This window comes from Stegastes partitus, unplaced genomic scaffold (genome assembly GCF_000690725.1).
Source record: "Stegastes partitus isolate 25-593 unplaced genomic scaffold, Stegastes_partitus-1.0.2 Scaffold1334, whole genome shotgun sequence".
Classification (NCBI taxonomy): domain Eukaryota; kingdom Metazoa; phylum Chordata; class Actinopteri; family Pomacentridae; genus Stegastes; species Stegastes partitus.
The window spans coordinates 118,708-145,488 of record NW_007579065.1 but is presented as its reverse complement, the minus strand read 5'-3'; the positions used below and the strand labels follow the sequence as shown (position 1 = coordinate 145,488).

At 40.2% G+C, this 26,781-nt stretch overlaps 1 protein-coding gene across 1 annotated transcript in view; it reads right to left on the bottom strand.

The window, feature by feature from the left end:
* brinp2 (bone morphogenetic protein/retinoic acid inducible neural-specific 2) overlaps positions 1 to 26,781 on the bottom strand; it is a 168,201-nt gene that overhangs the window by 52,337 nt on the left and 89,083 nt on the right. The window contains exon 5 of the mRNA XM_008298627.1: positions 5,822 to 6,058. Coding sequence (XP_008296849.1) covers positions 5,822 to 6,058 — 237 coding nt within the window. The remainder of the gene's footprint in view (positions 1 to 5,821; positions 6,059 to 26,781) is intronic.

The following is a 26,781-nucleotide window of genomic DNA, read 5'->3' as shown; positions in this document are numbered from 1 at the left end:
GCTGCGACGTTATAAACAAACCGTGTAAAACCAGGTATTAGGCACTCTGCTGCTAAGCCTCGGAGCTGGCTGTGTTTTCTAATTTCACAAAACCAAAGGTGTGATGTTCCCCCACGCAACTTAGTCACACCTTCCCAGGACATCTTTCCTCCCAAAAAACTGTACCTGAGATCTATTCCAGCAAAGAAAAAGAAAAGAACCTCAGAGCAGAGAGCTCTTGCGATTTGTATATATGCATGTGTGTGTGTGTGCAGCTAACGATCAAGGCCTTTTGGTTTTGAAAATGGTGAGTGGCTGAGGTTTGAGGGCATTATTCTCCTCTTTTCTCTCGCACCCACAATGATTTAGTCTCCTCCCCTGTCCTCCTTCTGTCTCTCCGACACACACATGAACAATCTATCACACACACCATCCTCCCAGTTGTTTTCCTCTCGCCACAATAAATTTATCAGCCCATCCCAGCAGACGAGATTCAGCCCAGCTTCGTAGGCGCCCCCAGAAGCTAAAAACCCACAATGTGTGTGTGTCGGAGTGAGGAAGATGCAGGAGAAGGGCAGAGATAGAAATGCAGAGAGAGAGAGACGAGGAGGAAGAGACAATGAATACTAACACGGAGCTCTGAAAGTCAAACAATATTTGCCTTATAGATTACCCTCCTCTCATCTTTATGCATTCATTTTTCATCCTAACTCGTGCGAGGTGGTTGCAGGAGTGCGTAAGTGGATTGTGTGTGTGTTCCCCTAAAATTAGATAAAACTTTGATGATCCGCGGAACACAAGAACGCCCGTGGCTGTACAGTATACGCTCCTCCGCGCGGTTGTCTGTGCGACTAACCGAGGAGCGTCTCGCTGATATTTTTAGCTTGTTACTCAAAGCCTCTATAAGCACTAAAGGCCTCATTTTTTTTCATGACAAACAGCGCAAAGTTAAGCTCCTGACAAAAACCATAACGTCAGCGGAACAAGAAAAGCCTCGCAATTACGCGTCTCCCTCCTCTGTTTTCGACACTGTGTCAGAGCGTCTTTATAAAGATTTAATATGCAGCAAAATGAGGAAAAAAAAGGCAGCTTTGCAAAGTCAGGTGCTGTCAAAAGGAGGCTAAGTGAACGCACAGAAACACTGTTTACCTCCGTAATGTCACTTACAGAGCAATTTCTGCTTAAATGGCGGCGTGCACAAAATCGCCCGGACTCTGCAGGAGGGATGCACTCGCAAAAAAAAATAAAAAATGCAAGAGAAGCTGCCAGAAATCTGTCTCCAATTAAATCCTGCCTACACCCCCCCCCCAAGTCATTAAGGAGTGAGCTGGTGATGAGTTGAGATGTAGGAAAAAAAAAGAAAAAGAAAGAAAACAAAAAAAAAAAAAAGAAGAAGAACTTTGGCCAATTTCGAAAGTGACGCCCGGCTTGTTCTGCATCATTGCCGCCATTACATCACACACCTGTGTCTCGCTGCCTGTGATGAATAGTTTTGATAAAGCAGCCCGGCTTGCTGAAAATCGATTTAACAAGAGTGAGATTGTACACCTGATGGGGCTTCTGTCACCGTGGCTCAGCATGCTAACACACAACCTTCACTTTACCGACTTTGCAACTTTGTCGTATGTTACTGTTGGAGTTGGGAAATAACTGGGATCACATAATCAGATTAGAAAACGTGATTAACCCAAACTACATTTTAAAAAATGTGTAATTAGATTATAGGTACACATGGTCAAGGATGACCTTTTATGGCCATTTTCAAAACAGTTTTTCATGTTGATGTAAACTCATGAAAACAGTATTTAACTGACAGGTTTTTCTAACGTGGTGCTGAGTCACGGTGAAAGGTTCATGAAGCAGCAGCAGTCCATCAAAACAAGCTTGAATTTCTGGCAATACCACATCTGACTAAAAACTAGCAGCAACAAACAGCATCCATACGTTATTAACTCAGACAATTTACAGTTTCACTTAGCTGACGCTTCCATCCAAAGCGACGTACATCTGAGAGTAGATCACATTCATACACCAATGGCGACAGATTGGGAGCAACCTCAGGTTCAGTGTCTTGCCCAAGGACACTTCGACTGTGGAGGGGCCGGGGATCCAACCTTGCGATTAGAGGACAAGCCGCTCTACCACCTGAACCACAGCCGCAACTTGAGGTAGCCACTGATCATCTCGTTCCCACACATTGTATATTTTTCACCAACGTCACTTCAAGAGTTCAGTAAAGTTGGGAAGATTTTCAAAGATTCGACCTTTCGGCATCTATAACTCGAATCAAATGGCACCTCTTTCCAAACGGTGTATGACAGACCACAACCTACAACCAGCCAGAATGAGACGTCCTCCGTTCTTTATTAATCGCATTGATCTTTACAATCTGCCAGACCGGAGCTCAGGGACCGTCAACAAATTACCACGACGAAAAGAAATGCTTTGAAAAAAAAACCCAATAAGGTTACATTTATTGTTTGTAGTGCCACCAAACTCACATCACACATCAATGACCTTCCTCTGGCTGTGTTGCAGCATTTAATATAAATGTATTTTTTTTCCTTTTGCTGTGGTAAACCGCAAAAAAAAATAATGCGTGGTAGCAAGATAGTAACTTAACAATTTCCCCGAGGTACCCTAGCAAAAGGATCAATAAAGTTCTATCTATCTATCTAACTCGTGGCCACAAGATAATAACTCGTGGCCTCGAGTTACTATCTCATTACCACCCTTTTTTCTTTTTTCCCCTCTGCGGCCACTGATGGGTTCATCCTACATGTAGATGTGTAGGTTTAACAGGGACATTTGACTTGACTACCTAACGTGCAAAATGCAGTTCATTTGCATGTTCAATAGGGAAAAAATAAGACATTTATGGAACCCAATTTTGTGGAGCATCCGTTTATCTTTTTCTTTTCTATAAGTTGCAACATTTTTAATATTTGATTTTCAAGTAATCCAAAACACTTCAGATTAAAATTGCATCTACTTTGAAATCCAATAGATTCTATTACTTATTACAGAAGCTGCCGTGTAATATTCTATCCACTAAGTGACTTCATTCCAAAGCAATCTGAACTGAACACACTGGTACAGTTTGATTCCACAGGAGCTTCAGCAAATAAGCTGGAAATAGACAGCAGGCTGAATTCCAGGGAGTAATAATGTACGTCTTGTGTGTTTAGAGACTGAATAAGTAAAGACAATATTGAATTCTTATTTAACTTTTCTTTTTAATTATCCACTTCCAAAGATGGCCTAGTTCAACATAAATGAGTCACACAGTCTTCGAGGGAAGGGAAGCTTTTTCCTTCATAAACTCAAAGTCTTATTCTTAACTGATAAATAGCAAGTGTCCCCTTCAGACACAATATAAACGAATTTGTTATATACTGTCACATAATACGTGTCTTTATGGATAAAACCTACAGCAGTGGAGCTGTCATCCAGGTAGGTTATCACTCGTCATCTCTGTTTGTAAGTAAATTTCATGTGAAATGATGAACACAGTCACAGGAACACTTCACAGGTACACACTGTATAAACAGAGTGTTATTGAGAAGAAACTGCATCCAGCCTGGAGCAATAAATCATCACCATCCCACTTGTTACATCTGGAACTGGAACCGAACAAACTTATGCAACACGGTCCCGGTCCAGCTGTCCACGGCTCGTCTCTGGATTTTTTTAATATATACTGTAACACAGTCGGTACATCTTCAGCCGGCCTCAACACCGAGCCGACGGGAGAGTTTTATCGACGGAACTGCATGTAATATGAGGTTAAACTCTCCAACTGCAACTTCTTTTACAGATGATTCAAAGGAAGAAAGACATTTTTTCTTGAGCAGCACCGTGTTTTTTTTTTTCTGCGAAATTAGTGATTAAAGTTGAAAGAAGACCATTTTCAAGGGTACAGCTTTGTAAAAAAAAACGTCTGCCGGCTCAACACTAAAGCGGCTAAATCAGAAATCATACAACACATAAAGGATGTGAACTGTGGGGATTTCAAAACTACAGTATAAACTGTTTGCTATCTCTGCTGGTAGGTTAATCCAGATTTAATGCGATAAATCAGAAACAACTTTGTGCCTTAAAGCGAATCACGACGGTCAGTTTCAGTTTTGCAGGCTGAAGCAAAGAAGCGTCTGTAAAACTGTGGCAAACTTCTCGACAGTCTTTTCATTTACTTTAAGATGATCAGAAAAGCACAATTTTGTCCGTAATTTACAACCAACAGTATCATGACTGAGCTAAAATACAATCGCTTCTAATACTTAAACTGAAGAAACCAGTTTAGTTTAGTAACGGTGCCACAATCTTGAGCTTGATTTTACACAATTAAAGACTTTACACTGATGCAGAAAAAGCTCAAATTTATAATTTCATGTTTAGAAAAATTCACCAAAATGCAGGAAATTAATGTTTTGATGCTCAAATTTCTAAAGACAGCAGCTTAAGGTTTGTACTAAATCAGCTGCTACAACTAGAATCCACTCAGAACCTTTGTCTTTCAGTTTTAAAGTCAAGTTTAAATGTTCTGACTTTGTTTAGGCTCCAGGTTTCAATTGTATCAGAACAATTCACTATTGACGCATACGTTAAACAACATTTCTTCAAGCTTCATTCCTCGTTTAAAATGCTGCGAGTGTGATCCAATTGTACTTGTTATTTTAATATTTAATGGCCACCCTCAGCAAGTCCACATTCGTAGACTCCTTTCCTTCTTCCAAGTAATGCTGATTTTGCTCAAACATAAGCGCAGAATAAATTAGTGCTACATGAGTTTAAATAAGGCACTTTAACCATATTTGTAAAAGTCATTTTGTGCTGGATTTCAAAATGTCTTTGGTGCTGTCCAGCTGCTGCTGTATTATGACTGACTAATAGCAGTGTGATGCACAGATGGCACCAACTCTGATCAGGATTTTCATTTCACTTTTCAAAAACTTAAGAAATAAGCTTAAAACCAGTTCCAGGAATAGTAACTTTAATAATTGATATATTATACCTAAACGAAGCCATCCAGATATGGTTTAGTACACATAAATATATTCTGCTGGAGATTATGGTTAGTGTCTGATGTTTTTTTATTTTCCCAAAAACATTTCTCAGAATATATGAATAAGCAAATATTGTTCAAATGGAAAGCACGCACGTATAAAAATGCAAGGTGACTGTGTCAGCCAGCAAATTACCCTGGATGGAGATCCATAATTCACTTTGCAAAAGGGGTGTTTGACAGGTTTTGTTTTTTTTTCCTGTTTGTTTTCAGTTAGACTTGAAAGTACAGATAAAAATGATTTTTGGGAAGCTGCAGCGAGTGTGCATGAGTTGCAACGTTTTGTACAAGTATTCCATGTTGCTCTTGTAAAATCTTTATAGCAAAGGTGAAGAGTGCAACGTTAGCACCAAACTGAATTACAATGGAAACATCCTTCAAGATGACCACAGCTGAACTTTTCTCTCCTTCGGTAGATGAAGGTGGAAACAGGCTTCTAGAGTCTCATTCAGCACAGCGAACATATCCAAATGGAGCAACAAAATGGAAGGGAACTTTAAATTTGCATAACTATTTCCAGGTTTCATCTCAACTATAATAGAAACATCGCTTAATATCGCACTTCACGGACGGAAATGTTAGATTAAACACCAGATTTCAAACATACTGTGAGTGGAAACCATACCACTTACATACAGAATGCATACGTTTTCAGCAGGATTTTCAAAAACCATATTTGGATTTACTTGTTCCCTCTTTCGGCTCTTGTTGCCACCAGAAGCATCCTTTTAATTCAACGTCCAAAACATCTCAACAGACAAAAACTACAGCCCATACCTGATTCCATGAACTCTTGGTTGAAGTTGTTCCAGGCGTCTTTACTCTTCTCCAGGTTCTCCTCCATGACCTTGATGTCGGCGAAGGGACAGTTGCATTCTGGGAAGCGGGGAGAACACCGGCACCAGCAGTCGTTGTTGCGGCAGAGCAGCTCGCCCTCTGAGTTGCACGCCACGTAGCTGAGGGCTGCCTCCACAAAACGCCCACGCAGGAACTCTGGCAGGACATCTTGCAAGCCTGGAAAAAAAAAAACAAGAGAAACACATGGTATGGTAAACATTATTATTTTCAGAATGTGCTGCTTTTCTCACAAGCTCATGCCACACGCTTTCACATGCTATTTGTGAACGGCTAAAAGAGGAGATGTTCGGAATGTGATGCTGCATTTTTAGCCTTTGTACATAAAATAAAGTTTTTTTTCTTTTGGACATTTGGAGGGAATTGTGAATGAAAATTCTGAACATAACATTTGCACTCATGACACCATTTCTTCAAGTAGCAATAATTCTTTTAATATGAGATGCGACTATTGAAAACCATCTTTCCTCAAAAGCTAGTCGAATCATGTACAGTGTGTCCATCAAACTGTCTCAGTAGCATGGCCTCTTCATTTCTTGTTACTACTGACTACAGCTGCTGACTTCTTTGAGCCGATTCAAATTGGGTCCATTTAATAGACTCTATAGACACAAACACAACAGTGGGGAAGTCTGAGGAACTCAGCACAGGTTTGCAAAAGCAAATCATTGATTTAAACAAGTCAGGAAAGTCACTTGAAGCCTTTTCACAGCAGCTACATATCCCAGAAACAACAATGCAACCATTGTTTTCATCACCAGCGTGGTACGGTTGTGTCACCATCAGTCAGAAAACACAAACTATCACCTGCTGCTGGGAGACACTTGTTCAGGATGGTCAAGAGTCAATCAAGAATTAACTAAAACCAATAAATGAGAAGCTGGTAACCCACAGTTGTCACTGTCCACTAGTGCTGGCCATAAGCTGGGATGCTGCCATTCAAGAAAGATACCCTTCCTGTAGATCACATGGACAAAGAAATGTGGAAAGAAGCTCTGTGGTCAGATGAAACAAAAATATCAGCTTGTGACCAAAAATATGGTTGAAGGAGAGAAGGCGAGACCTTTAACCCCAAGAACACCACACCAGACATCAGGCATGGTGGTGGCAGTATTATGCTTTGGGGCTGTTTTGCTGTGAGTGGAAGCTTTACACAAAGTAAATGGAATAATCAAGACAGAGGATTACCTCAATATTCCTCAGGAAAACCTCAAATCATCAGCCAGAAGGTTTATGATGCAGCTGGGTGCTTCAGGTAGACAATGATCCCAAACATGCATCAGCAATGGTAAAGAAATGTCTAAATCAGGCTCGAACTAAGATTTTTAGACTGGCCTTCCCAAAGTCCTGATTTAAACCCTATAAAGAACCTGTGGGCTGTGTCAGGAAGTCTGCACCAATTCTGTGAAGAGAAGTGATCAAAGATACAACCAGAAGCTTGGCAGAAGCTTGTGGATGGCTATTAAAAGTGCCTAGCTGAGGTTAAAATGGCCAAGGGACCAATTTCTAGCATTGCTGTATGCTGGGTGGCTTGTCTTGTTGAGAAAGTACGTTGTCACAAACTGAGCCATCCTTTGGTGGACATTTAAACATGAACCTTGAATTTCAGTTGAATTGAATTAATCAGAACATTGAGCTGTATTCAGAGGATTATGTAAGGTCTCTCTCTGCTGTCACACACTTGGATACCGAAGTGGCACCTCTAATTGGATCTCCAATATATGCATAAGGACACTAGTTAATAAAATACTCGTCTCAATGACAGCCTGTGCACCATCACTAAATATTGCAAAGAGATACTGACACTAAGAGCATGTAATATTTTAACAGTATAAAGAGTCAGATCCATATGTTTTTGGGCCATTGTGCAATTTCTGTACTTGAACTGAAGTAAAGTGTAGACTAGAAGCCTTAATCCAAGGGGTTCAACAAAAATATTGCATAAACTTTTTAGGAATTACAGCCTTTTTTTTCTTTTTTTTTTTCCTTTTACATAGTCCTTCCATTTTCTCAGGCTTTAAAAGTAATTGGACAAACATAATTAAATATAAGGATTATTTTTAATACTTGGATGCAAATCCTTTGTAGTTAATGGCTGCCTGGAGTCTGGTACCCATGGAGCAAATGCTAAGTTCCCTCCCTTGAGATCCTTTGCCAAGAACTTACTGCACCTGTCTCCAGTTGCTGCTTGTTTGTGGGTTTTTCTGCCCTCTATTATGTCTTCAGTTAATTTAGAAGCTGGGTCGAGGTCAGGTGACTAACCCAGTTGTGCAGGAGTATTCCATTCTGTTGCTTTTAGAAGCTCTTGGGCGGCTTTGCCAGTATGTTTTTGGCCATATTGCATTTGTATTGTGAGGTGCCGTCCTATCTGTTTTGCAGCAACTGACTGAATCTGAGCAGAAACTGTAGACGTCAGAATTCATCCCACTTCTCCTATCAGTAGTCACATCATCAATGAACACCAGTGACCCAGTTCCATTGGCAGCCATGCATGCCCATACCATCACACTGTCTCCCCATGACAGGCAGATGATGCAATCTTGGTATCATCTATCCAAAGCATCTTGTTCCAGAAGGGGGCAGGCTTTTTTGAATGTCTTCCGATAAAGTCTGACCTGTTCTTGACTGTTACCAGTGGTTTGCATCTTAAGGTAAACCCTCTACATTTACATTCATCAAAGTGTCTCTTGATTGAAGGCTTTGACAATAATCTTCGAGGGTGTTCTTCACTTGGTTGGATGCTGTGATGAGGTTTTCATCACCAGGAAAAGGATTGGGCAATTATCCACTACTTTCATGGTCTGCTGTGGTTTTCTGATGTTGTTGAACTTGCCAGTGCATTCCTTCTTTTTATGAATGCATCAAATGGTTGATGTGGCCACTCCTAAAGGTTCTGTACCTCTCTGATTGGTCTGTGTTTTTGTTTTTTCTTCTGCCTTATGAAGTAAATCCTTGAGTTGCATCGACACCTCTTTATTGAAACTTCCTGTGAACAGGCACCAAATGCAAATTCAGCACTTGGAATCAACTCCTGACCCTTTATCGCTTTAATCTGTTACAAAATAATGAGAAAACAGGCCATGAAACTGCTTATCAGTCAATATCTCAATTACTTTTGAACCTGCGAAAATTGAGGAACCCTGAAAGATGGCTATAATTTCTCCACGGTTAATGCAATATTTTGGTTCAACCCTTTTAATTAAAGCTGAAAGTCTGCTGATCAATTGCATCTTTATTGCTTCACTTCAGATCCATTGTGGTGGAGGCAAAATTACTAAAATGGTTTCAATGTCTAAATACTTACAACCCTGAATTTATAGATATACATAGAGCTATACAGTGTGTGCAGTGGTACTATAGCAGGGACAATGGGGTTTTTATTTTTTATGCCGATATCATTTTCAGTGGCAGTTCCTGCAGGAGGTACCATAGATGCACATATGAGTAACAAAGTTGGGAAGTCTGCCCAGGGATATATTTTAGCAGCTTTGGGAGCCATCAGTAGCAACTGTCAGCTAGTCTGCAGACACCATAAACAACCTGCTGTTCCAGCCTGCCATGTGCACGTTGTTTCTTATCTGCAGCTTTCATTATTTCTTCCCCCCGCTGTGTAATGGAGACCCTAAAATCACAATCAAAAAAGCAATTTATTAATTTTTTTTCAGTCTTTCAAGTACTTGCTCCTTTAAGAAGTCGAAGAGACATGCCACCGAGTAGATATGCTCATACTGACGCAATATAAGGCATCACAGTTGCATCCTGGGTAGTCTACTATATAGTAGTAAACTATTTGTCCAGTAGTTTGGACAAAAGCAGGTTCTTGGGGGTGAGTTCAGACAAAGACGTACAAGTATGCAGTAAGCTGAAACCGGTTTCTTGAAGAGTTTCTTGAAATTTATCAGAATTTAAACAAAATCTTTGCTTCTTTCACACTCCCATGGAAATAGAACCTTCCCGGAATAGAAAACAGATACTGTTAACATCGTTAGAAACACTGCTTTCCCTCCTCAGACGGGTCAAGATGCCTGGGGAAAGCCTGCGAGCAACGTTGCATAACCAACAGTGGCCCTTCCTTGGTGAAATGTGCTACCTACAGGCTGATAAAACAATATGGACTTATGAAATCAAACCTCCCACACGCAAAAAGAAAAAAAACACACACACCATTTGAACACTACTGTACAATTTCAGAACTGGAGTATTTTAGGCAAAAAGGGAGTTCTACAGGTTTTCACACAGTGTACGATGTCTGATTAGTGACTCACCCCCATGACTCAACTAAATGTTCAATCTGTGGGAAGTTTTGTCCGTCTACATGTCTTTTAACAAGAAGATAACATAACATTTCGGTTTCACTGCCTTCAGCATTTAAATGAGATATAAAAAAAATACAGTGATATGCTAATTGTGGTGCCAAAGTTCCATGACTGCACAGCCTATTAAACCAAATCAAAAGCTGACGTGTGATCTTAAAAGTGCATCATCATCTCTTAGAAACCAGCAGGCAGCTTTCATATGACTTGCTGTGTGGTGCTCACGCTGCTTCTCTGAATTGGTCTGTTGCTCCATGTCTGTCTCCCTGTCTGTCTGTCTAATAATCATCAATTTGTTGTGTCAAAAGCTTCCTCTCTCCTCACTTCACAATCTCATTCTGGATGATTTTCAACAGCCAAGTCAATCCCGCTGTGCCCTGCTATGAATATGCATGTCTCTTCTTTGGTATTTACTCTTTCAGCGGCTTGGAAAGAGATGTAATTAGTCACATTTTTCCTCTTCCATGCTTTGGCAGGTGCTTTGAGGTTTTTGCAAGTGTGTGTCTCTATGTGTATGTGTGTGTGTGTGTGCGCTGCTTCCAAATTTGGCAGGGGTTTCTTCAGTTTGGGAGATTGCTAAATAACACTCTTCCCATCACAAGTCACTAGCCCCCATTCTCTGTCTCCCTTCCACCTCGCTGTTTGTTGATCTACAGTGTTTCCTCCTTGTTATCTGTCTTTCGGCCTTTCAGTTTGCAGTCACTCTGACACGATGGGGAAAGCTGCAGCACCAGTGGAAGTATTTTTCAAAATAATATATTACAAGTCCCTCTACAATTTTACATTTTCTATCAATGTATCGAGGAAATGTTCATTTGCATACCTTACAAGTTGCATTAACTTTCATACTGAAGGTAAGCCGTGCAGTTTTCACTTATTTTCATGTTTATATTAAAGCTAAAAAAAAAAAAACAGATTGTGGTTTTAGGCTGGTTTAGGCAGTATTATTTTGGCAAAATTCAACACTATGCTTTTAGTATAACGTAACTGAAGTGGTCCCAGAGAATTGGCTCTGTTTGCAGACTTTAGAAAATGTAACCCATGACAGGACATGTTAGCCAATCACAGGACTCCACTCCAAGGTGCCTCCAACCAATCATCTGCTAGTCATTTACCCAAAACTGCAATCTTCCCCTAACCTTAACCAAAGTGCTGTTGTTGACTAAACCCAATCACAGACTGGACTCTAGCTGTCTCTGGCATGTGCTTCGTAGACCTGCCATCCACCCCGACCACCTCATGCCGATACAGTTCACAGAAATGTGGCGCTTTATTAATTCCACAAAAAAAGAACGAAAATATCTAAGCTCGTTATTCAATGGGCTGAAAGAAGAAGCAGTGTGATGGTATGGTTCCTTTCCAGCCTTAGCCTCTAAATTAGCCATATTAGCATAATTCGCATTCCACTCTGTGTGTTTGCACCAGTTACAATGACGACCCTGTCAGGCACAGCGCTGTTCAAAACTTCCCTGTCAGTGGTGGTGCTGGTCCACTGAATATGATGGAAAAAGTTTTCTCCAATGGCATTCACTCAAATGCAAATGTCAGTACCTGGTTAAAAAAAAATACAGTTTTGATCTCTGTTTCGGTCTTGACTGCTTTGAGTGACGGGTGTGTGCGGCCACAGGACAGTCCATGGCCCAGAGACAATTGCAGGCTAAACCTCAGCTCCACGCATGCTCCACCTCTTTGCTCATTTTTAATAGCCTGGAGTTACAAAGAGTCAGGTATTGTCAAGATAGCGAAGGCTGGCTTTGACAATGAGCCTAAAACTGATGTTTAGGAAGCCTATGGGTGACGTGACAGAGGGTTCATCCATCACTGTATACAGTTTATGAGTCTAACAAAGAAGACGGACTGACAACTGCTGCTTGTGACCATGTTGCATCTGCACTGTAGCAAACATACTGTCATGGTTTTGGTTTTCTTTTCTTTCTTTCAGTCAGTCTGGTCTTCCTGCTGCATCACCTGATCTTCCCACCCCTTTGCATAACTGGTCCCACTCCACTGATCGGCCATTCAGTATTTACATGTAGGCTGAGCTCATCACTCTATATCATAACTTGATTATTTTTTGCTTGTGATCTGGATTCTACCTTAGCACGCTGCCTGTGTTTTGTGTGTCTACCTGCTAACTGTAAACTCAAAACCATCTTTTTGGAAGTAAAGCTAACTTTTCGCTTTTACCACCTGTTCTGTATTGTCAAGCTTTTGGGTCCACGAATTTGAACTTTGATGGCAGTCTGACAAACAGAATGTCTCTTACATAGCAACACTAATTGCATAGTTTCACATCCAAAACCCTGAGACTTTTTGTCAAGTTAGATTCTAACACCACACAGTCCAGGCTTTCACAGCATGGGTTTATTATTGTATAAAAAGCTGACCATTGACAATGAGTTGCTAAATGTAACTCTTGATGTTTGTGAATAATGCAAATCGTTTTAACAGCTTGATGACCTGCATTGCTCAAAAACATCACATTAGTTGGAGGATTTGTAGGACTATGAACAATGTGTCCTCCAACAATAAACAGCTTTCACAAAAATTCAGCAACACACATCCGAAGTATCTTTCAACCTTCCTTTTGAAAAGTTTGAATCGTTCTCGCACCGGTAGACTGCACAGTAACTGTGTACAAAATCCACTCTGTGTATTCAACACAACTTGGTAGCTTTTTCTACAGAGTATAAAAAAAAAGTGCAAAGAGAAATTGAGGACAGTTTATGTCAGGCAAGCACTTGTAAATGACTCCTCCTCCTCTCACCTTGCTGCTTTTCACCTTGGACCCACATGTTGTTATTGCAGCCGCGCATTAGTATTCAGCAAAACATCTGCTAAACCGAAATGAATAAAAACGCACACTTGAATATGTCACATAATGTGTCTAGGGCAAGTATTAGCCCCTATCTGGCATTTCATACAAAGCGCCAACGATGCAATTAAGCCTGCATGAATGTGAAAGGTGGGTATGATATGACAGACTTACTTTGGTTAAAAGGGGCCTTCAACGTGACTCTTTCTGAATTGTGAGATACACATAAACGTAGAAAGAGGGATTAGCTGAAAAGGAGTCACATCCTCTAACATTTGAATGGGAGCTAAAATGAAAGCCTTTTCAGCCGTCAGTCAATCAAGCGAGAACATCTCTGGGTGAAAGTCCTTAAAAGAACTTGGAAAACAAACTTGTGCCCACTGTGTGATTTTAATGAACATCAGTGACATATCTGGGACACTTTCCTTGTGCAAAAAATATTACATTGCAGAATGGTGTCAACCTATAAACATTCATTTGATTTAAAATTAATGTTTAAGATTAGTTTCCAAAATAACTTTCACTAAACTGTGCAGATTTTTGCAGAGATTTAGCAAGTTTGCTAAATATATTCTTGCTCAGGATACCGTGTGGAGTGTTAACACTGATACTTTGGTGGTCTCGAATGGATTTTTATCTCTTCAGCCACCAACAGCATGTCAGTGATGTGTGTACCTTGTGGGTAGATTATGAGACATATATTGTCAAAGTTGCTAGTTGAGCGTATGAGTTGATATGTTCTCCTGCTATGGTTTGTGCTGTGATTTGCACTAAAATGTCTTCTGGCACTATCTACTCAATCTACAGACCATGCAGAGGGATTAGAATGTAAAAAGATGTTTGAGCCTCTGGATTTTTCTTTTAAATATCATATCTTTATATTAAAAAAATAAAAAATATAAAGATTTTTTAAAATTGCATGAGAACTTCTATAAGTTTCATTTCATGGTGGTCGAACCAATAGACTATAAAAGATGGACGTAGTGACCATGATGTAAAACTGGACATGCAAACAAGCAGTGGATACAACAACTGAAGGACAGTATGCATGAAGATAGGGTAGTGACTTTTCAATCATAAGGTAGCCCTGGCCTAAAACATACTCTGCTTTATTGTGTATTTTCCTCTCAATGGGACCACAATTTACAAAATGAACATCACTGTGTTTTCAGAAAATCTTAAAAGTAGTGAATGAGACCATAAAGCTTTTTACAAAATGTTTACTGAGGTAACAAATCAAAGGAGAATTAAGGTCATTTTCTCATAGACAACTATACAATCTATTTTCATTTTGTAACCAGGAGGAGTCGCCTCCTGCTGGCTGCTTGAAAGACTACAACTATGACAGTAAACTGATATCAGATATTTGAGGATGCTGTGGAAATTGCAATTTCTCACGTCGACAACCGTGTGTCATTTATAGCAGCTCGGAACTTTACTCCCCAAAAACCATGGGGCAGCCCATGGTGTAAACAAACGGGGCACGCTGCGTTTAAGGAGACAGTGTCCTTAAGACGACTGAGGAAGATTCTGTATTTAGGATCCCTGAGTAACCAAGAACATATCTGTCATAAACATAGAACAGTACATAGGTGCAGGAAAACAAGGCAATTGTACTGTATTGTGAATTATCTGCCTAGAGTCCACTGCAATATGACATTTTCTGAGATTTTAGAAACCACAGAACTGATCGATTGATCCAGAAATTAATCAGCAGTGAAAATATTGGTTAGCTGCAGCCCCAGATTATGGTCAGTATTACAATGATGTGTTTGATGTGCATAGTATCCTTGTTTAGACTGTAATTAGCATAATTAACATGCATTATGGATTTGATATATACACACACACACATAGGGAATCATCGTGAATTGTGTCTAAAATGTGACTCATGAATGAAATCAAGTCATTTTGATGCATTAATACCATTCCAGTCGCAATGTAGGTGATGCAGTCAAGTAGAAAAATGTCATTATAAGAGATGAACTGGTCCTTAAAATCTAATTATACTGGTAAAATATGACAGAGGTGACCTGTGTGAAACGCAGAGAAGGTAAAATAATGCAGAGAAATAAGGATAATTGCTTTTGCAGATTCAGTTTTAGGCACAACACCTGCTAATGGCGGCTCATTGCACATTGGCTCGACTTTTTAGACCCAAAGACAACATCTAGCTTTCATACACAGTCAAACCGTAGTGATATAATATTCTGGTGTCTGGGGTGCTAGAAAGAAGTTACATAACGGAAAATAACCAGCTTATCAAAACACAGTAATTTTCCATTTTTGGTGCTAAATGACAGGTATTTATGTGTGTAAATGCAGTTGTAAAAACTTCTGTACATACACAAAATGCATAATTTGAGGTTGTCTCTTTGCCCACAACAAGCTGAATGAAGGAATCAGTTTAATAAGACAACTGATAACTTGATTCCAGTTTGTCAAACCTTAACATCAGTCTATGAATAAAATAAAAAGTTGAGTCACTGAGGCTTGTGAAACAGAGGCGAACCCAGATGTAACTCTCCGAACATTCCCACCTAATACGCAGCCTTATTTCACAGCTTCCATTGATTGACAGTTGTTGGTGGTAATGTGACAAGAGATGTAGCGATGCACTGGCAGCGGCAAGGAAAGATGGAGGCTGCTAACTAGAAAACATGCTGTCTTATTATCTCTTCCTGTTCCCAGAGCTGCTTACCGTACAACTGGGACCGAGCGTTTAATATGACGTGACAATCACAGCGGTCAACAAAGCGAAGACAATGCTCAGAAACCGCGATTCTGACAGAGAAAAGAAAAGGAATGTCGCAGCAGTGAGGACATGGAATGAAGAAAAACAGAAAATAGACTCGTATAATCACACCTCCAGGTTGCTACCTTCTTTGGGATTCCAGCTTGATTTATAGCCTATTTCAAGTCGGATTCTAATTCATCTAACATTGGTGTCACTTTATTAATTACACTCGGCTCTCTAAAGGGAGGATTAAGACAATCATTTAATCACTCAGTGAATCAAACAACCATCAATCCTCCATACTGTGAGTGTTACAAAGTTTAATCACATACAGATAGTGAGCCAAGTGTCAAAACTTTGGCCCGGGTAACTGAGAGCAATTTGCCTTTTGAAGATAAAAATTTATTTTCAGAGATTATGGATGAAAAGCTTCATCTGTCTTGTCTCGACTTGACCTTTAGAAAAGGTTCTGCTTTTGGCTGGAAACAGTGGTCGAAATTATTTCATCGCCCGCCTTTTGTTTTCAGTTTTTATCTCTTTCATCACACCTGTTTCCCGTCACCGCCACACATTTCAGGGAAGGGGACAAAAAAAAAAAACCTGTGGGTGTCTCTGTTTGATGAGGGCTTTTAGGGTCATTACCCATGAGGCTTTGGCTCCATCCAGCCACAGATTTAGATCACCCTCGTAGACCAGAAATAGCAGACGTACGGCTCCCTTTTCTTTCTATTCCTCAATCTCCTGCAGAGAACACACTTTTCATTTTGGGCAATTTGAAGCTCTTAAGCCTCCCCCATGATCAGCACCCCTCTGTTATCAGTGTGTGTCTGAGAGTGCGTGCGTGTTTCCTCTAAGCCTTTGCTTTGGTGAGTGCTTGTCCACTATACCGGAATGCACTCTTGGCTGTAGAGGAGATGTTGTTGGTACCCTTGGACCACGCTCCTGCTTTCAGGGCCTCAGGCTTTGGCATCGGCTTCAATATACAGTAGAGTACACGGGCTGGCACAGATGCTGCCGTATCACACACTGGCTTCTCTTTATGCTGATCTTTTTTTTTTTTTTCTGCCCGTCCTTTTCTTTCTTGCTTGTGACGTTTCCATCTGGCTGTCACTTGAATTTTCTGCAGACTTGTCCCGAAGAATAAAATGCACATTTTTTCTCAGCTGGTTGTTTTGTGCATTCCTCAGATAATTGTCAGACACTCTTATCACCTTGAATATACATGAAACACTTGGGTAGCTGTTAAATTTGAATATGCTGCAATAGGAAGAAAGAAAAAAATTAGTCCAGCATCTCTCTCAAAAAGGAAATACACGAGTGAGCAGCCTATTTCTAGTGGGATAGTGAGCATAAAACTTTGATTTTGAATGATTCAACAAATGGAAACTATGTTTTCACATTTAACATATTACAAATATGCTTACAAAACAATGATGAGTCATCGTCGTGTATTTTGGTCACATAAAAACGTTCCGTGACACAATGTGCAATACAATCCTCTCCTGTCCGTTTGATTTTTCACATATTTTTTTTTGCTCTTTCTCAAAAAAATAATCTACATTATGGATGTATGCAAAACACAAGGCAGTAAGACCGGGAATAGATGAGGCCTGCTGAGTGTTGAGCGAGTAAAATCCTAAAGGTCTTTCTGTTAAAAGGGCAAAATGCCTCCAGAGTCACAAGTACTTTTTCAAAAGATGGGAATTTCGCGTGACGCTCTGCCTCCACATCTCTCTCTGTCTTTAAACAACCTTTACATTCGCGACTGCCATTTAGAGCCGTGACGTCGGAGCGGGCGCTTGATGAGAAATTTGGTCAATGATTTATATGCTGCGGTATACGGTGACAGCTGGTGTGCTGAGAATTTGTTTCAGTGACTGCCCAGACTTAGGCCTGAGCTGAGGGAGGCACTTGACAGACCTCTCACCCTGCAGGAACTCACAAGTGTCATACAGCATCTGTCCCCAGGCCCGGCTCCCTCTATTGATGGAATTCCAGCAGAGTTCTAAAGACCCATTTGGGGTGCTGTGGAGGAGGATCTGTTAGAGGTTTTCCCGGAGTCGCACTGAGAAGGCCACCCAGCAGCTGTCAGCCACCAACAGCTACATTTATGGCTGAAAGTGGAGCCTGCGGATTCATCTATGCGCTTGCATTATATGATCTTTTCTCGCTAATACAACAAAAAACTGCCCTGACTGTGTGATACACAGGGGACAAGCTGATATTATATTCCAGGGACATCTATGATAGACTAATATTTCTATCACAGGGATCCTGAACAGAATAACAAAACAGAAATGAAAGGTTTGCTTGTTGTTGAAAATGAATACGACTATTACTGTGTCTGCCACACGTAGTTTGTACTGTAGGTTGGGGAGGGTTTAATATTCAGGGAAAGGCTTTTGTGTTCATGGTCAAGAGCCTTCTTTGTCATCCCTTCTCAATGCAACTGCAAAGGTTTTCTATGGAACCTCTGCTCGGCATGTAGAGGTTTAGCATTCAAGCAAGTAGCGGGAGTTGGTATCAAAGTTGTTCAATGAGGAAATGATGATCATAATTGGTCATAGATATATGGAAGGGCTGTGCGAAGCCTTGAAAAAGTCCCCATGAAGAGTCTTTCTCAGTTGGTTTGAATTGGGTGAAATGTGAGAGTGTTCATATCAGGCTGTGGACTCATTCAAAGATTGCTACCTACATAGCTGCTGGTTAAAAGGAGAAGACAGGCGCCATGAAAAACTGTTTGGAAATCTCCAGGAGAATGTGGAAATAGAATAGGCAGGGAATGGGGAGACAAGGTTACAACCAAGCGATAAAATGCTAGTGGTTGTTGCAGAACACCTTTGAGGGTGGTAACCTGTCTGCAAATCAACTCACTACATTGACTCTCTGGCATCAGCTCTGTGTTCGAGCCACCTCAAAGAGAGACCAAAGTGTGCACCTGCCAGTACAGAAGGGTGGAAAAGTCTGGGGGGACGCACAAAGTGGACTTCGTTCAACAAAGTCAGCTGGTTTAGCTCGATGTCTGGAGATGGTCTTTTAAAAAGTCCAGCATCCCTAGGAATTAGGACCATATCAACAATTTTGAACCTGATGAGCTCCATCAAATGCAAATATTCCAGTGTTAATAAAGAAAGAAATGTACCTTGTATGAAACAATGTGGATAGTGAGGTAGATGTCAGGACAGGTAGTAAATTAGACAGTCATGCAGAATACTACTGTTTGTGTCCAGTCAATATGCTGCCGTCACTCTCAACATAACCTTGTCCACTGACCTCTCTGGTTTAGTCGCCAAATAACAAAAGTCTCATCTCTAATCTGTCGTCTCTCTTTTTCTTGTCAACCTATAGCCACAGTCTGCCGTATTCATCAGAACCAAAATCTTACCTTAATCTAAATACCATAATATTCTCAACAACTAGAGCTGTAACAATGTTAGGATGTAGGAAGACCTTGTCATTAAATGTTGTATAGGAGCAAATCCAATATAGACATTGTTGACTTGCAACTGGGTTTCTTTCCATAAGTGATGGGTACTGTTGGCATGTCGTCTGCCAAACACAGTGTCAAATTACTCATGACTTCATTAGGTGTAAAAGAATGCCCAAGTGTTCTCCAAAATTACTTCCATGTTGATGGATGATTGTTTGAAATGCTGTTCTACAGCACCTGATAGGGCTTGAAGCACAAAATGTTGCACAAAGTCAAGCTACGAGGTTCATAACAACTCTCAGGGCTGAAGAAGGAAGTACCAAAAACTGCACTTCCTTGTATGGCCACTTGAGGCTGGCTCCACAAGCAAATCCATCCATCCATCCATTATCGATACACCGCTTAATCCTCATTAGGGTCGCGGGGAGGCGGGAGCCTATCCCAGCTGAATTAGGGTGAAGGCAGGGGACAGCCTGGACAGGTCGCCAGTCTATCGCAGGGCTACCTCTCAGCCATGAGCCAGATTCGAACTCACGAACTCCGTATCGGAACTGTAGCCCGATACAGGGGATGCCAGCTCAACCAGGTGAGCTCCAGCGGCGCCCCCAAAAGCAAATCATTCCCTGTAGAGACATATGTTAAAATGTCCAACTTTACAGCAGAAGAAAACATGTTTATAGCCTAAAATGGCTTTCTTATGAATGGCCAATTCCCCATCCATGACAACTGTACATGATTTGAATTGTATTAAGGCTTTAAGTTATGCAAAAGTAAGATTGTGTCCATTTTAAGTGACAGATGGATGGACAGTCCATCCAGAGACATTTACATGACCCACCCTAGCTTCACTCATGCACTACCTCTTATTTTTAGAATAGCCAGGGGTTAGGCAGACTGACATCCTGTCTAAGATGTACACAAGGCCTTAATTTGTGCTGAGATAGATGCCACAGTAGCTCAATCAGTCAAATAAAAAGAGATCTGTTTTTGTGACTTTTGAGAAACTGCAGGAAGAAGATGACTTCATTCACTTCCTGGCCCAAGAATAGTTTTGGGAGTTGCTCACTGAGAGAGAAATGTGTGCTTTTTTGCAGTTTTGGTGAAAATCAGTCAGCTTTCTCATGACGATTGAAAAGATGCTGGCAGAAATGGGCGACAGAAAATGCTCAACTACAGCGATGGCTTGTTCACACCATCTTTGGAACAAACACACTGCAGCACACACTGATCTAGCCATATGGGGGAGGTTACGCAGTATGTTGCGAGGACACTGACAAATGTTGTGCAACATTTGTTTTCTGACTATGAGGTTGAAGGGCTTTCTACGGGCAGAGAAGGGCCAATGTGAGCGACCAGTCATTATGCTCTCCAGAGAACAGGGGTGCATATACATTGCAGATCTCGCATGGTTTATTCAGGCAGAGTAATGGTCAACAGGAAAACCAAACAAACACAAGTGGATGTGTTCTGTGGCTCAGGGTTAGAATAAAAGTAATAGGAGTAGTGAGTGGTTGTGGATCTGTGACGATGATTTTGATTCATTTGTAGGTAATGTAGGCTTAAGATGGAATGGAAAGTAAGATGAATTTTGTTGGATAATGCCAGTTGACAACCATGTTTACCTTTTAAGTGAAGTTATGATAAGTGAAGTTTTATAACTTTAGTTCAGGAACAAAGATGATGCTTTGCCTAATCATCACCCCAGGTGGTGAGAACACCACAGGAGGTAGGGTTGTGAGAACCAAGACTATTCGACTCGGTTCTCACAACCCTACCCCCTGACCCTGTTTTGTGCTTCTGTGTCTCCTGTCTCAATTTAGAAACCACATGATGATGGAAGAAACTGCATTGCTAGAAACTTTGCCAAGTCCAGACTCTCATTCTTTGGATTTTCACAACACCGCATTTCCTAGATTACACCCATCGTCAGTCCCAATTATATCGCATAACCCTATTTGATCTAACTCATTCCACAGACCACAACATTGTTTCACCCTCTTTAACCCTGACCCCAACCAGCTATCCTCTCATTCCAATAAATTAATTCACAGCACCAACCACTTGTGCTTCCTATAGTGCTGGATTTTGTTTTAGCACTGTCAAGACACTTGCAGACAATTCACCCATTTTGCACAAATGTATTATTATTATTACAGAAAGAAATATGACATAACCTAAAAAGATAAATGCCCAAGTTTTGAAATGACAATATTTCGATTACAGTCATTTTGAAAAGGACAGACAGTGAAGAATCATCCAAACACATTACTAGAGAACAGCATCAATGCAGGTCCTTGTAAACCCTCTGTCAGGAGTGGCCAAGCTGTTTGTGCGCTTAAGGTATGACTCATATGTGTAGCGTGGAGCTGTGCTCCCTGAGCCTGCATGTGGATGAGCATCGGTCCTACACTTGCCTCAGGACAGTTTGAGTTCTATAGGATGTTTTCCAGTGAGCTCTTGTATTTGCTCACATGGGGCGTTGTGTTGCATTCTTCAGTTTGCGAGTGAAGATTACGTAAACTAAAGGTTGCCAACTTATCCACCGGTTTCTGTAGTTTGAGTCTCTCCCCACACAGTCCTGACTATTACTGTTACCGGATTTACTTTTATTGGGCCCTTGACGCATTGTTGATACACTCATACACCACCCACACACTCACATCCATATGTACAATGGGGCTACACGACTAATATCCCAAGTTTAATATTGAAGGAAAAAAGCTTTGCAAAAACATTTGTTAATGTGTCACTCTGATTCGAAGCTGTACTGATGAGAAAAGGGTAGCCGAAGTGGTAATCATTGCACTGAAACAAACACAGAAGCAAAGCATAAAGATACACAAACATGCAGTCAGTCAGAGATCAGAAAGAGTACAGACAGTGAAATGCCGAAGGGGAATAGAAAATACAAAGAAAAGTTTTCTACTTGCCAGGAGAATATACCACATGAGTTTCTGCCCAATCACCACTACATAATGCAATGCTTTCCTGTCCAATAAGTCTGATAGTTTGTTCTTATAGATTTATAAGAAGTGCAATGTCTCAAACACCTAGCGACTGTGTAGTTGGAGTGATTCATCCTCTTGCAATGAAGAGATTTACGTGTAAGAATTGGACAAATGTAGGAAACTGCTGGGAAGTACTGATTCCTACACTGGAGACAACAATTCTAGAGAACTCTTTCTGTGGTACTATTAGGAAGAGTTGTATGATCTTTTAAAAAATATCCTCCCACACAGAGAACTAAAACAAAATGTCCCAGCGCTTCTTTCATAATTATTCCTTAAGAGACCGCATACCTCAATATAGACTTTACTTAGTGCTACAAAAGCCAGAAACAACTTGCATGACCTAATTTTTCGTCAACAAGGCTCCCAGGATAAAAGTTCTAAAATACCAGAAATGGAAGCCATCAAGCTAATTGGCTGCAATTAGACTAAAAGTTTACCCTTGGAAATTGCAGCGAGCCTCTGTTTTCATTACAAAACCAACATTAAAGAAACACATCATACATTACACCATTAGTAAATAGAGGGGGAATTTACACCAGCGACATCACTTTGTCTCAAAGAAAAGATTAATATGCTGCATTTAAGTCATTTTACGGCTAAGATACAGTTCACCTAAAACCAATGTCTTAATGTACCCATGAATAAGACTTCTCTCTGACTAAACCTGACAAATGCGAACTCCAAACTCATTTTTAGTGCTAAAATACTCATATTGATTATTTATAAGTCACTGTAAAACCCTGAAACGCCCTTAAAGCCCATTTTCCTAACCAGTTTCTTAATGTAAGTGATGAGGTCCTACAATAGATTTATGAATTTGTTTTTCTTTTAGTGCTGTACTCGCTGGTTTAAAGGAGTGTGCTGCGGGAGAAAAGAAGGTACTTTCATGCACCAATCAGCGCATAGGACATAAGAACGCCATCTGATTGTGACTTTTGGCTTTTTGCATGTTTTTGTGCAGTCATTAAATTACACTCACACAGTCCTAGTAAACTCATTAGCTGAGTTTACGACTGTTAATTCATAAGTAAGGATATTTTTTGACCTTTTAAGCAGAATAATTTGGTTTATTTTGGCCATTTCGGGCAAGAGAGAAAGCTGGGGTCAAAACATCCATCTGCCATCAGCTTATAAAGTTAACATGTTAGCAAATGGTTGCTTATTTCAAGACACAGCAGCAACATTAGCATTAACACTGTCCTTTAGATGGGTTTGAGACTGTCCCAGCAGACACTGGACGGTAGAGGTGGCGTACAACCTGGACAGTTCAACAGAGACTTAACACAAAGACAAATATTGTGCTCATACTTACACGTACAATCAATTTAGAGTCATCAATTAACCTATGCATGACTTTGGACCGTGACAGGAAGCTGGGACACCCACAGAAAACCCACACAGGCACTGGGCCAACATAGAAAAGGCCCCAGGATGTTCTCGCTGTGATGCGACGGTGCTAACAACTGCCATCGTGTTGTCGAGCCACTTGTTAACTTGTCCTTTTGCCTTCTGTTTCAAAGTCATGCTAAAATACCCCAAGCAAAGGATGGTATATATATATGGTAAGAATGGAATAATTCCTTCTTGGTCCAAGTGACTTCTTAAACAGTCAACCCTCAGTTTATATAAGAATACTGAACAGCACAGTTTTACCTTTGATCATTCAGTCACACTTGTAGAAGATGTTTCCAGTTAAAGTCACCATTCAAGAGGGTTTATGTTCTAAATGTGGCATGTCTGTGTATATATGCACTGCAAAAAAGGATTTTTAAGAAAGTCAAAAAGTCTTGTTTTTGGGAAAATGTTCTTATTTTTTGTCCAAAAAGTAAAATAATCTTGACAAGCAAGTTTTTGCTTCAGAAAATTTGTCTAATTTTAAGAAAATATATCTAACTTTTTCTTAACAAGATTTTACAGCTAACATTGAGCTAGAATTACTCGTAACAAGCAACAATGTGGTGGTTCACATGGTTCACATTAAATCCCAGCAGAGGAACAAGATTGTTTTTCTTATTTTAAGAGTAAGACAAATTGCTGAAGTTCCCAATTTAAGAAACTACACCAATTATAGTTTGAATTCATCTGTTTGCTGCTGGAATTTTTTTTTTGACACTGGCAACTAGAATGTTGCTCGATTATTGTCATGCTGTTAGATTTGGATTAGGGCATATGCACTTTTTGACAGTTGCAATGTTGTATTTTGTTAAAATATGGAATATATTCTGGTATACTCACAAAAATGTTGCACAGTTCTATGTTAAAGTAGTTGGAAAATGCACTTCTTGAGAGTGGCAGGATTTATTTTGCCATTATCTGACTTCAATGATGTCAAACTTCCAGCTGTCCTGAATGGCTTTAATGAAAAAAATGAAGAATGCTTGTTTTTCAAATCCTCTTTGAAGAAATTGTGTCTTGTATAAGCTACTTTTAGCTTATTATTATTATTATTGTTGAGGTATAATTTCTCAAAGCCAGTTAAAGCCAATTAAAATGTTTGGACGCCCCTACAGCTCACCTGGTTGGGCGGGCGACCCATGATCAGGGGATGTAGTTCCCTAGCGCGACGTTCATGAGTTCAATTCCTTCTCACGACAGTTTCCTGCAAGGTCTCTCCCCGTTCTTCTCCCCCCTTTCCTGTATCACTCTCTCACTGTCCGGACTAATAAAGGCAAAAGCACCAGAAAGAATAAAAATGTTCTGTTTTAAGAAAATCCATCTCATTGTAAGCTTTTTTTTTTTACTAACTGGAAGCCTTAATTAATGTGTAAATTCTTAATTTAAGTAAAAAAGTCTTAAAGTCAGCTTAATCAAGAAATCAGAACACTTATTTTAAGAAAATATTTCTTACATAACATAACATTTGCTTGTAATAGGCAAACATTTCTTACATTTTAGCCTATTTTTTCTAGTTTTAAGACACATTATGGTCTTAAAGTGGCTACATATATAGGCTAGTTTTAAGAATTCTAGCCAAGTACATTTTGCTTACCCCACTGGCAGATTTTTTGCTTAAAACAAGAAAATTTGACCAGATTTAAGAATATTTGGCTTATTTCAAGTAGGGCTGTTTTTGCAGTGTGTACATAGATGTAGTACAATCCAGAATGCCTTCATACATGCTTTACAGCTGACTCTCAATACCTAATCCAATATGAGGTGTTAGAAGGAAGAATTTGCCTCCCTGACACCAAGGTGTTTTTTCCTTACTTTGTTAGACGCTGCATTGCTGCCAGATCCCATGCTGATAATACTCATCATTTCAGAAGCAGAGCGTACACTGACTGCATTCCAACAACACAATCGCCTTTGGCCTTACAATAGAAAAGCAAATTATACTTCAGCTTTGGAGAAATCTAAAGCACCCCGTGTGAAGCAGTGGTTCAATGAAACGTGTGATATCTCACCCTTGGGATTAGATACAGTCTCAAGGACGAACTCAGATGAGTAGAAAGTTCGGTCCCTGTTTGTCTCCTTTTTGGGAGAGGTTACAGATCAACACTGGTGATTATTGCTATATAATAGCTCTTGAAGGAAAGAACAAGGTCAGGTGGCTGGGGAGGATAATGATATTTTGATATATTCTTCTTTTCTTTATGCTCTTTTCATATTTTTGTCCATTATACAGTCTGCCCAAAAGCTTATTTTGGTATAAACTCTAAGGTACTGAAAGGTGGTCATAGTTTAATACAAGTCTGTAAATATTCAGAAAGTTTTATTTTAAAAACACAAAAAGTTCAGATTTATTTATTTTTTTTCTATCTTCCATTGAAGCCGCATTCAGACGATACTTAGATCTCATCGACTCATCAGTGGATCTTGTTTAAATATTCAACTTGTTATAAATATGGCTGCGTGTTGACTTTCCAGCAGAACATTGCCGACTAATTAGCACTGTGATAGGCAGGTTACATGGCATCAGAACGAAGTGGAAGTGACAGAGGTCAAGCAGCTATTTCAGCCAAACAGGGACTTTCTAAGTGTCAAATCAAGGTTACACTGAAAGGTTCTAAGGGAGCAGTGAATAGCACTTTGAAACACTGGAAATTGGACCCGCTGTATCTAAAGAAGGGCCAGGCAAACCAACAGTGAGCACAGATCAATACATGAAGCTTTGTTTACTCAGAGACAGCAAAGAAACTTCATCACAGATACAGATCAGCAAACGTACTGTCTTAGAGGACAGTAGTGTCTCTAAAGCACATGGCAGGATAGAAAAAAGGTCAAACACTTGGGATGGGCTAAGACAGCAGAATTTCACAGTGGATGACGAACAAAAACTCTATATACTGATAAGTTCCAGTTAGATTAGTGGCAGTATGTAAGAAGAGCAGCAACAGAGAGAACAACACCACAGTGTATCAAACCCACAGTGAAACATGGAGGTATTCAAGTCTGAAAAGGTTGTTTCCCTGGAGTTGGAATCCTGCGTTCTTCAGAGAAATGCTCCATCCTCTGGTTTGCACCTTTGTGGACAAGGATTCGAGTCCAAAGATTGCCAACTGTCACGGACTTTCCTGCACAATCACCTGACCTCACTGAGCACTGAGCACACTTGAAGACAGAAAACTAAACATTC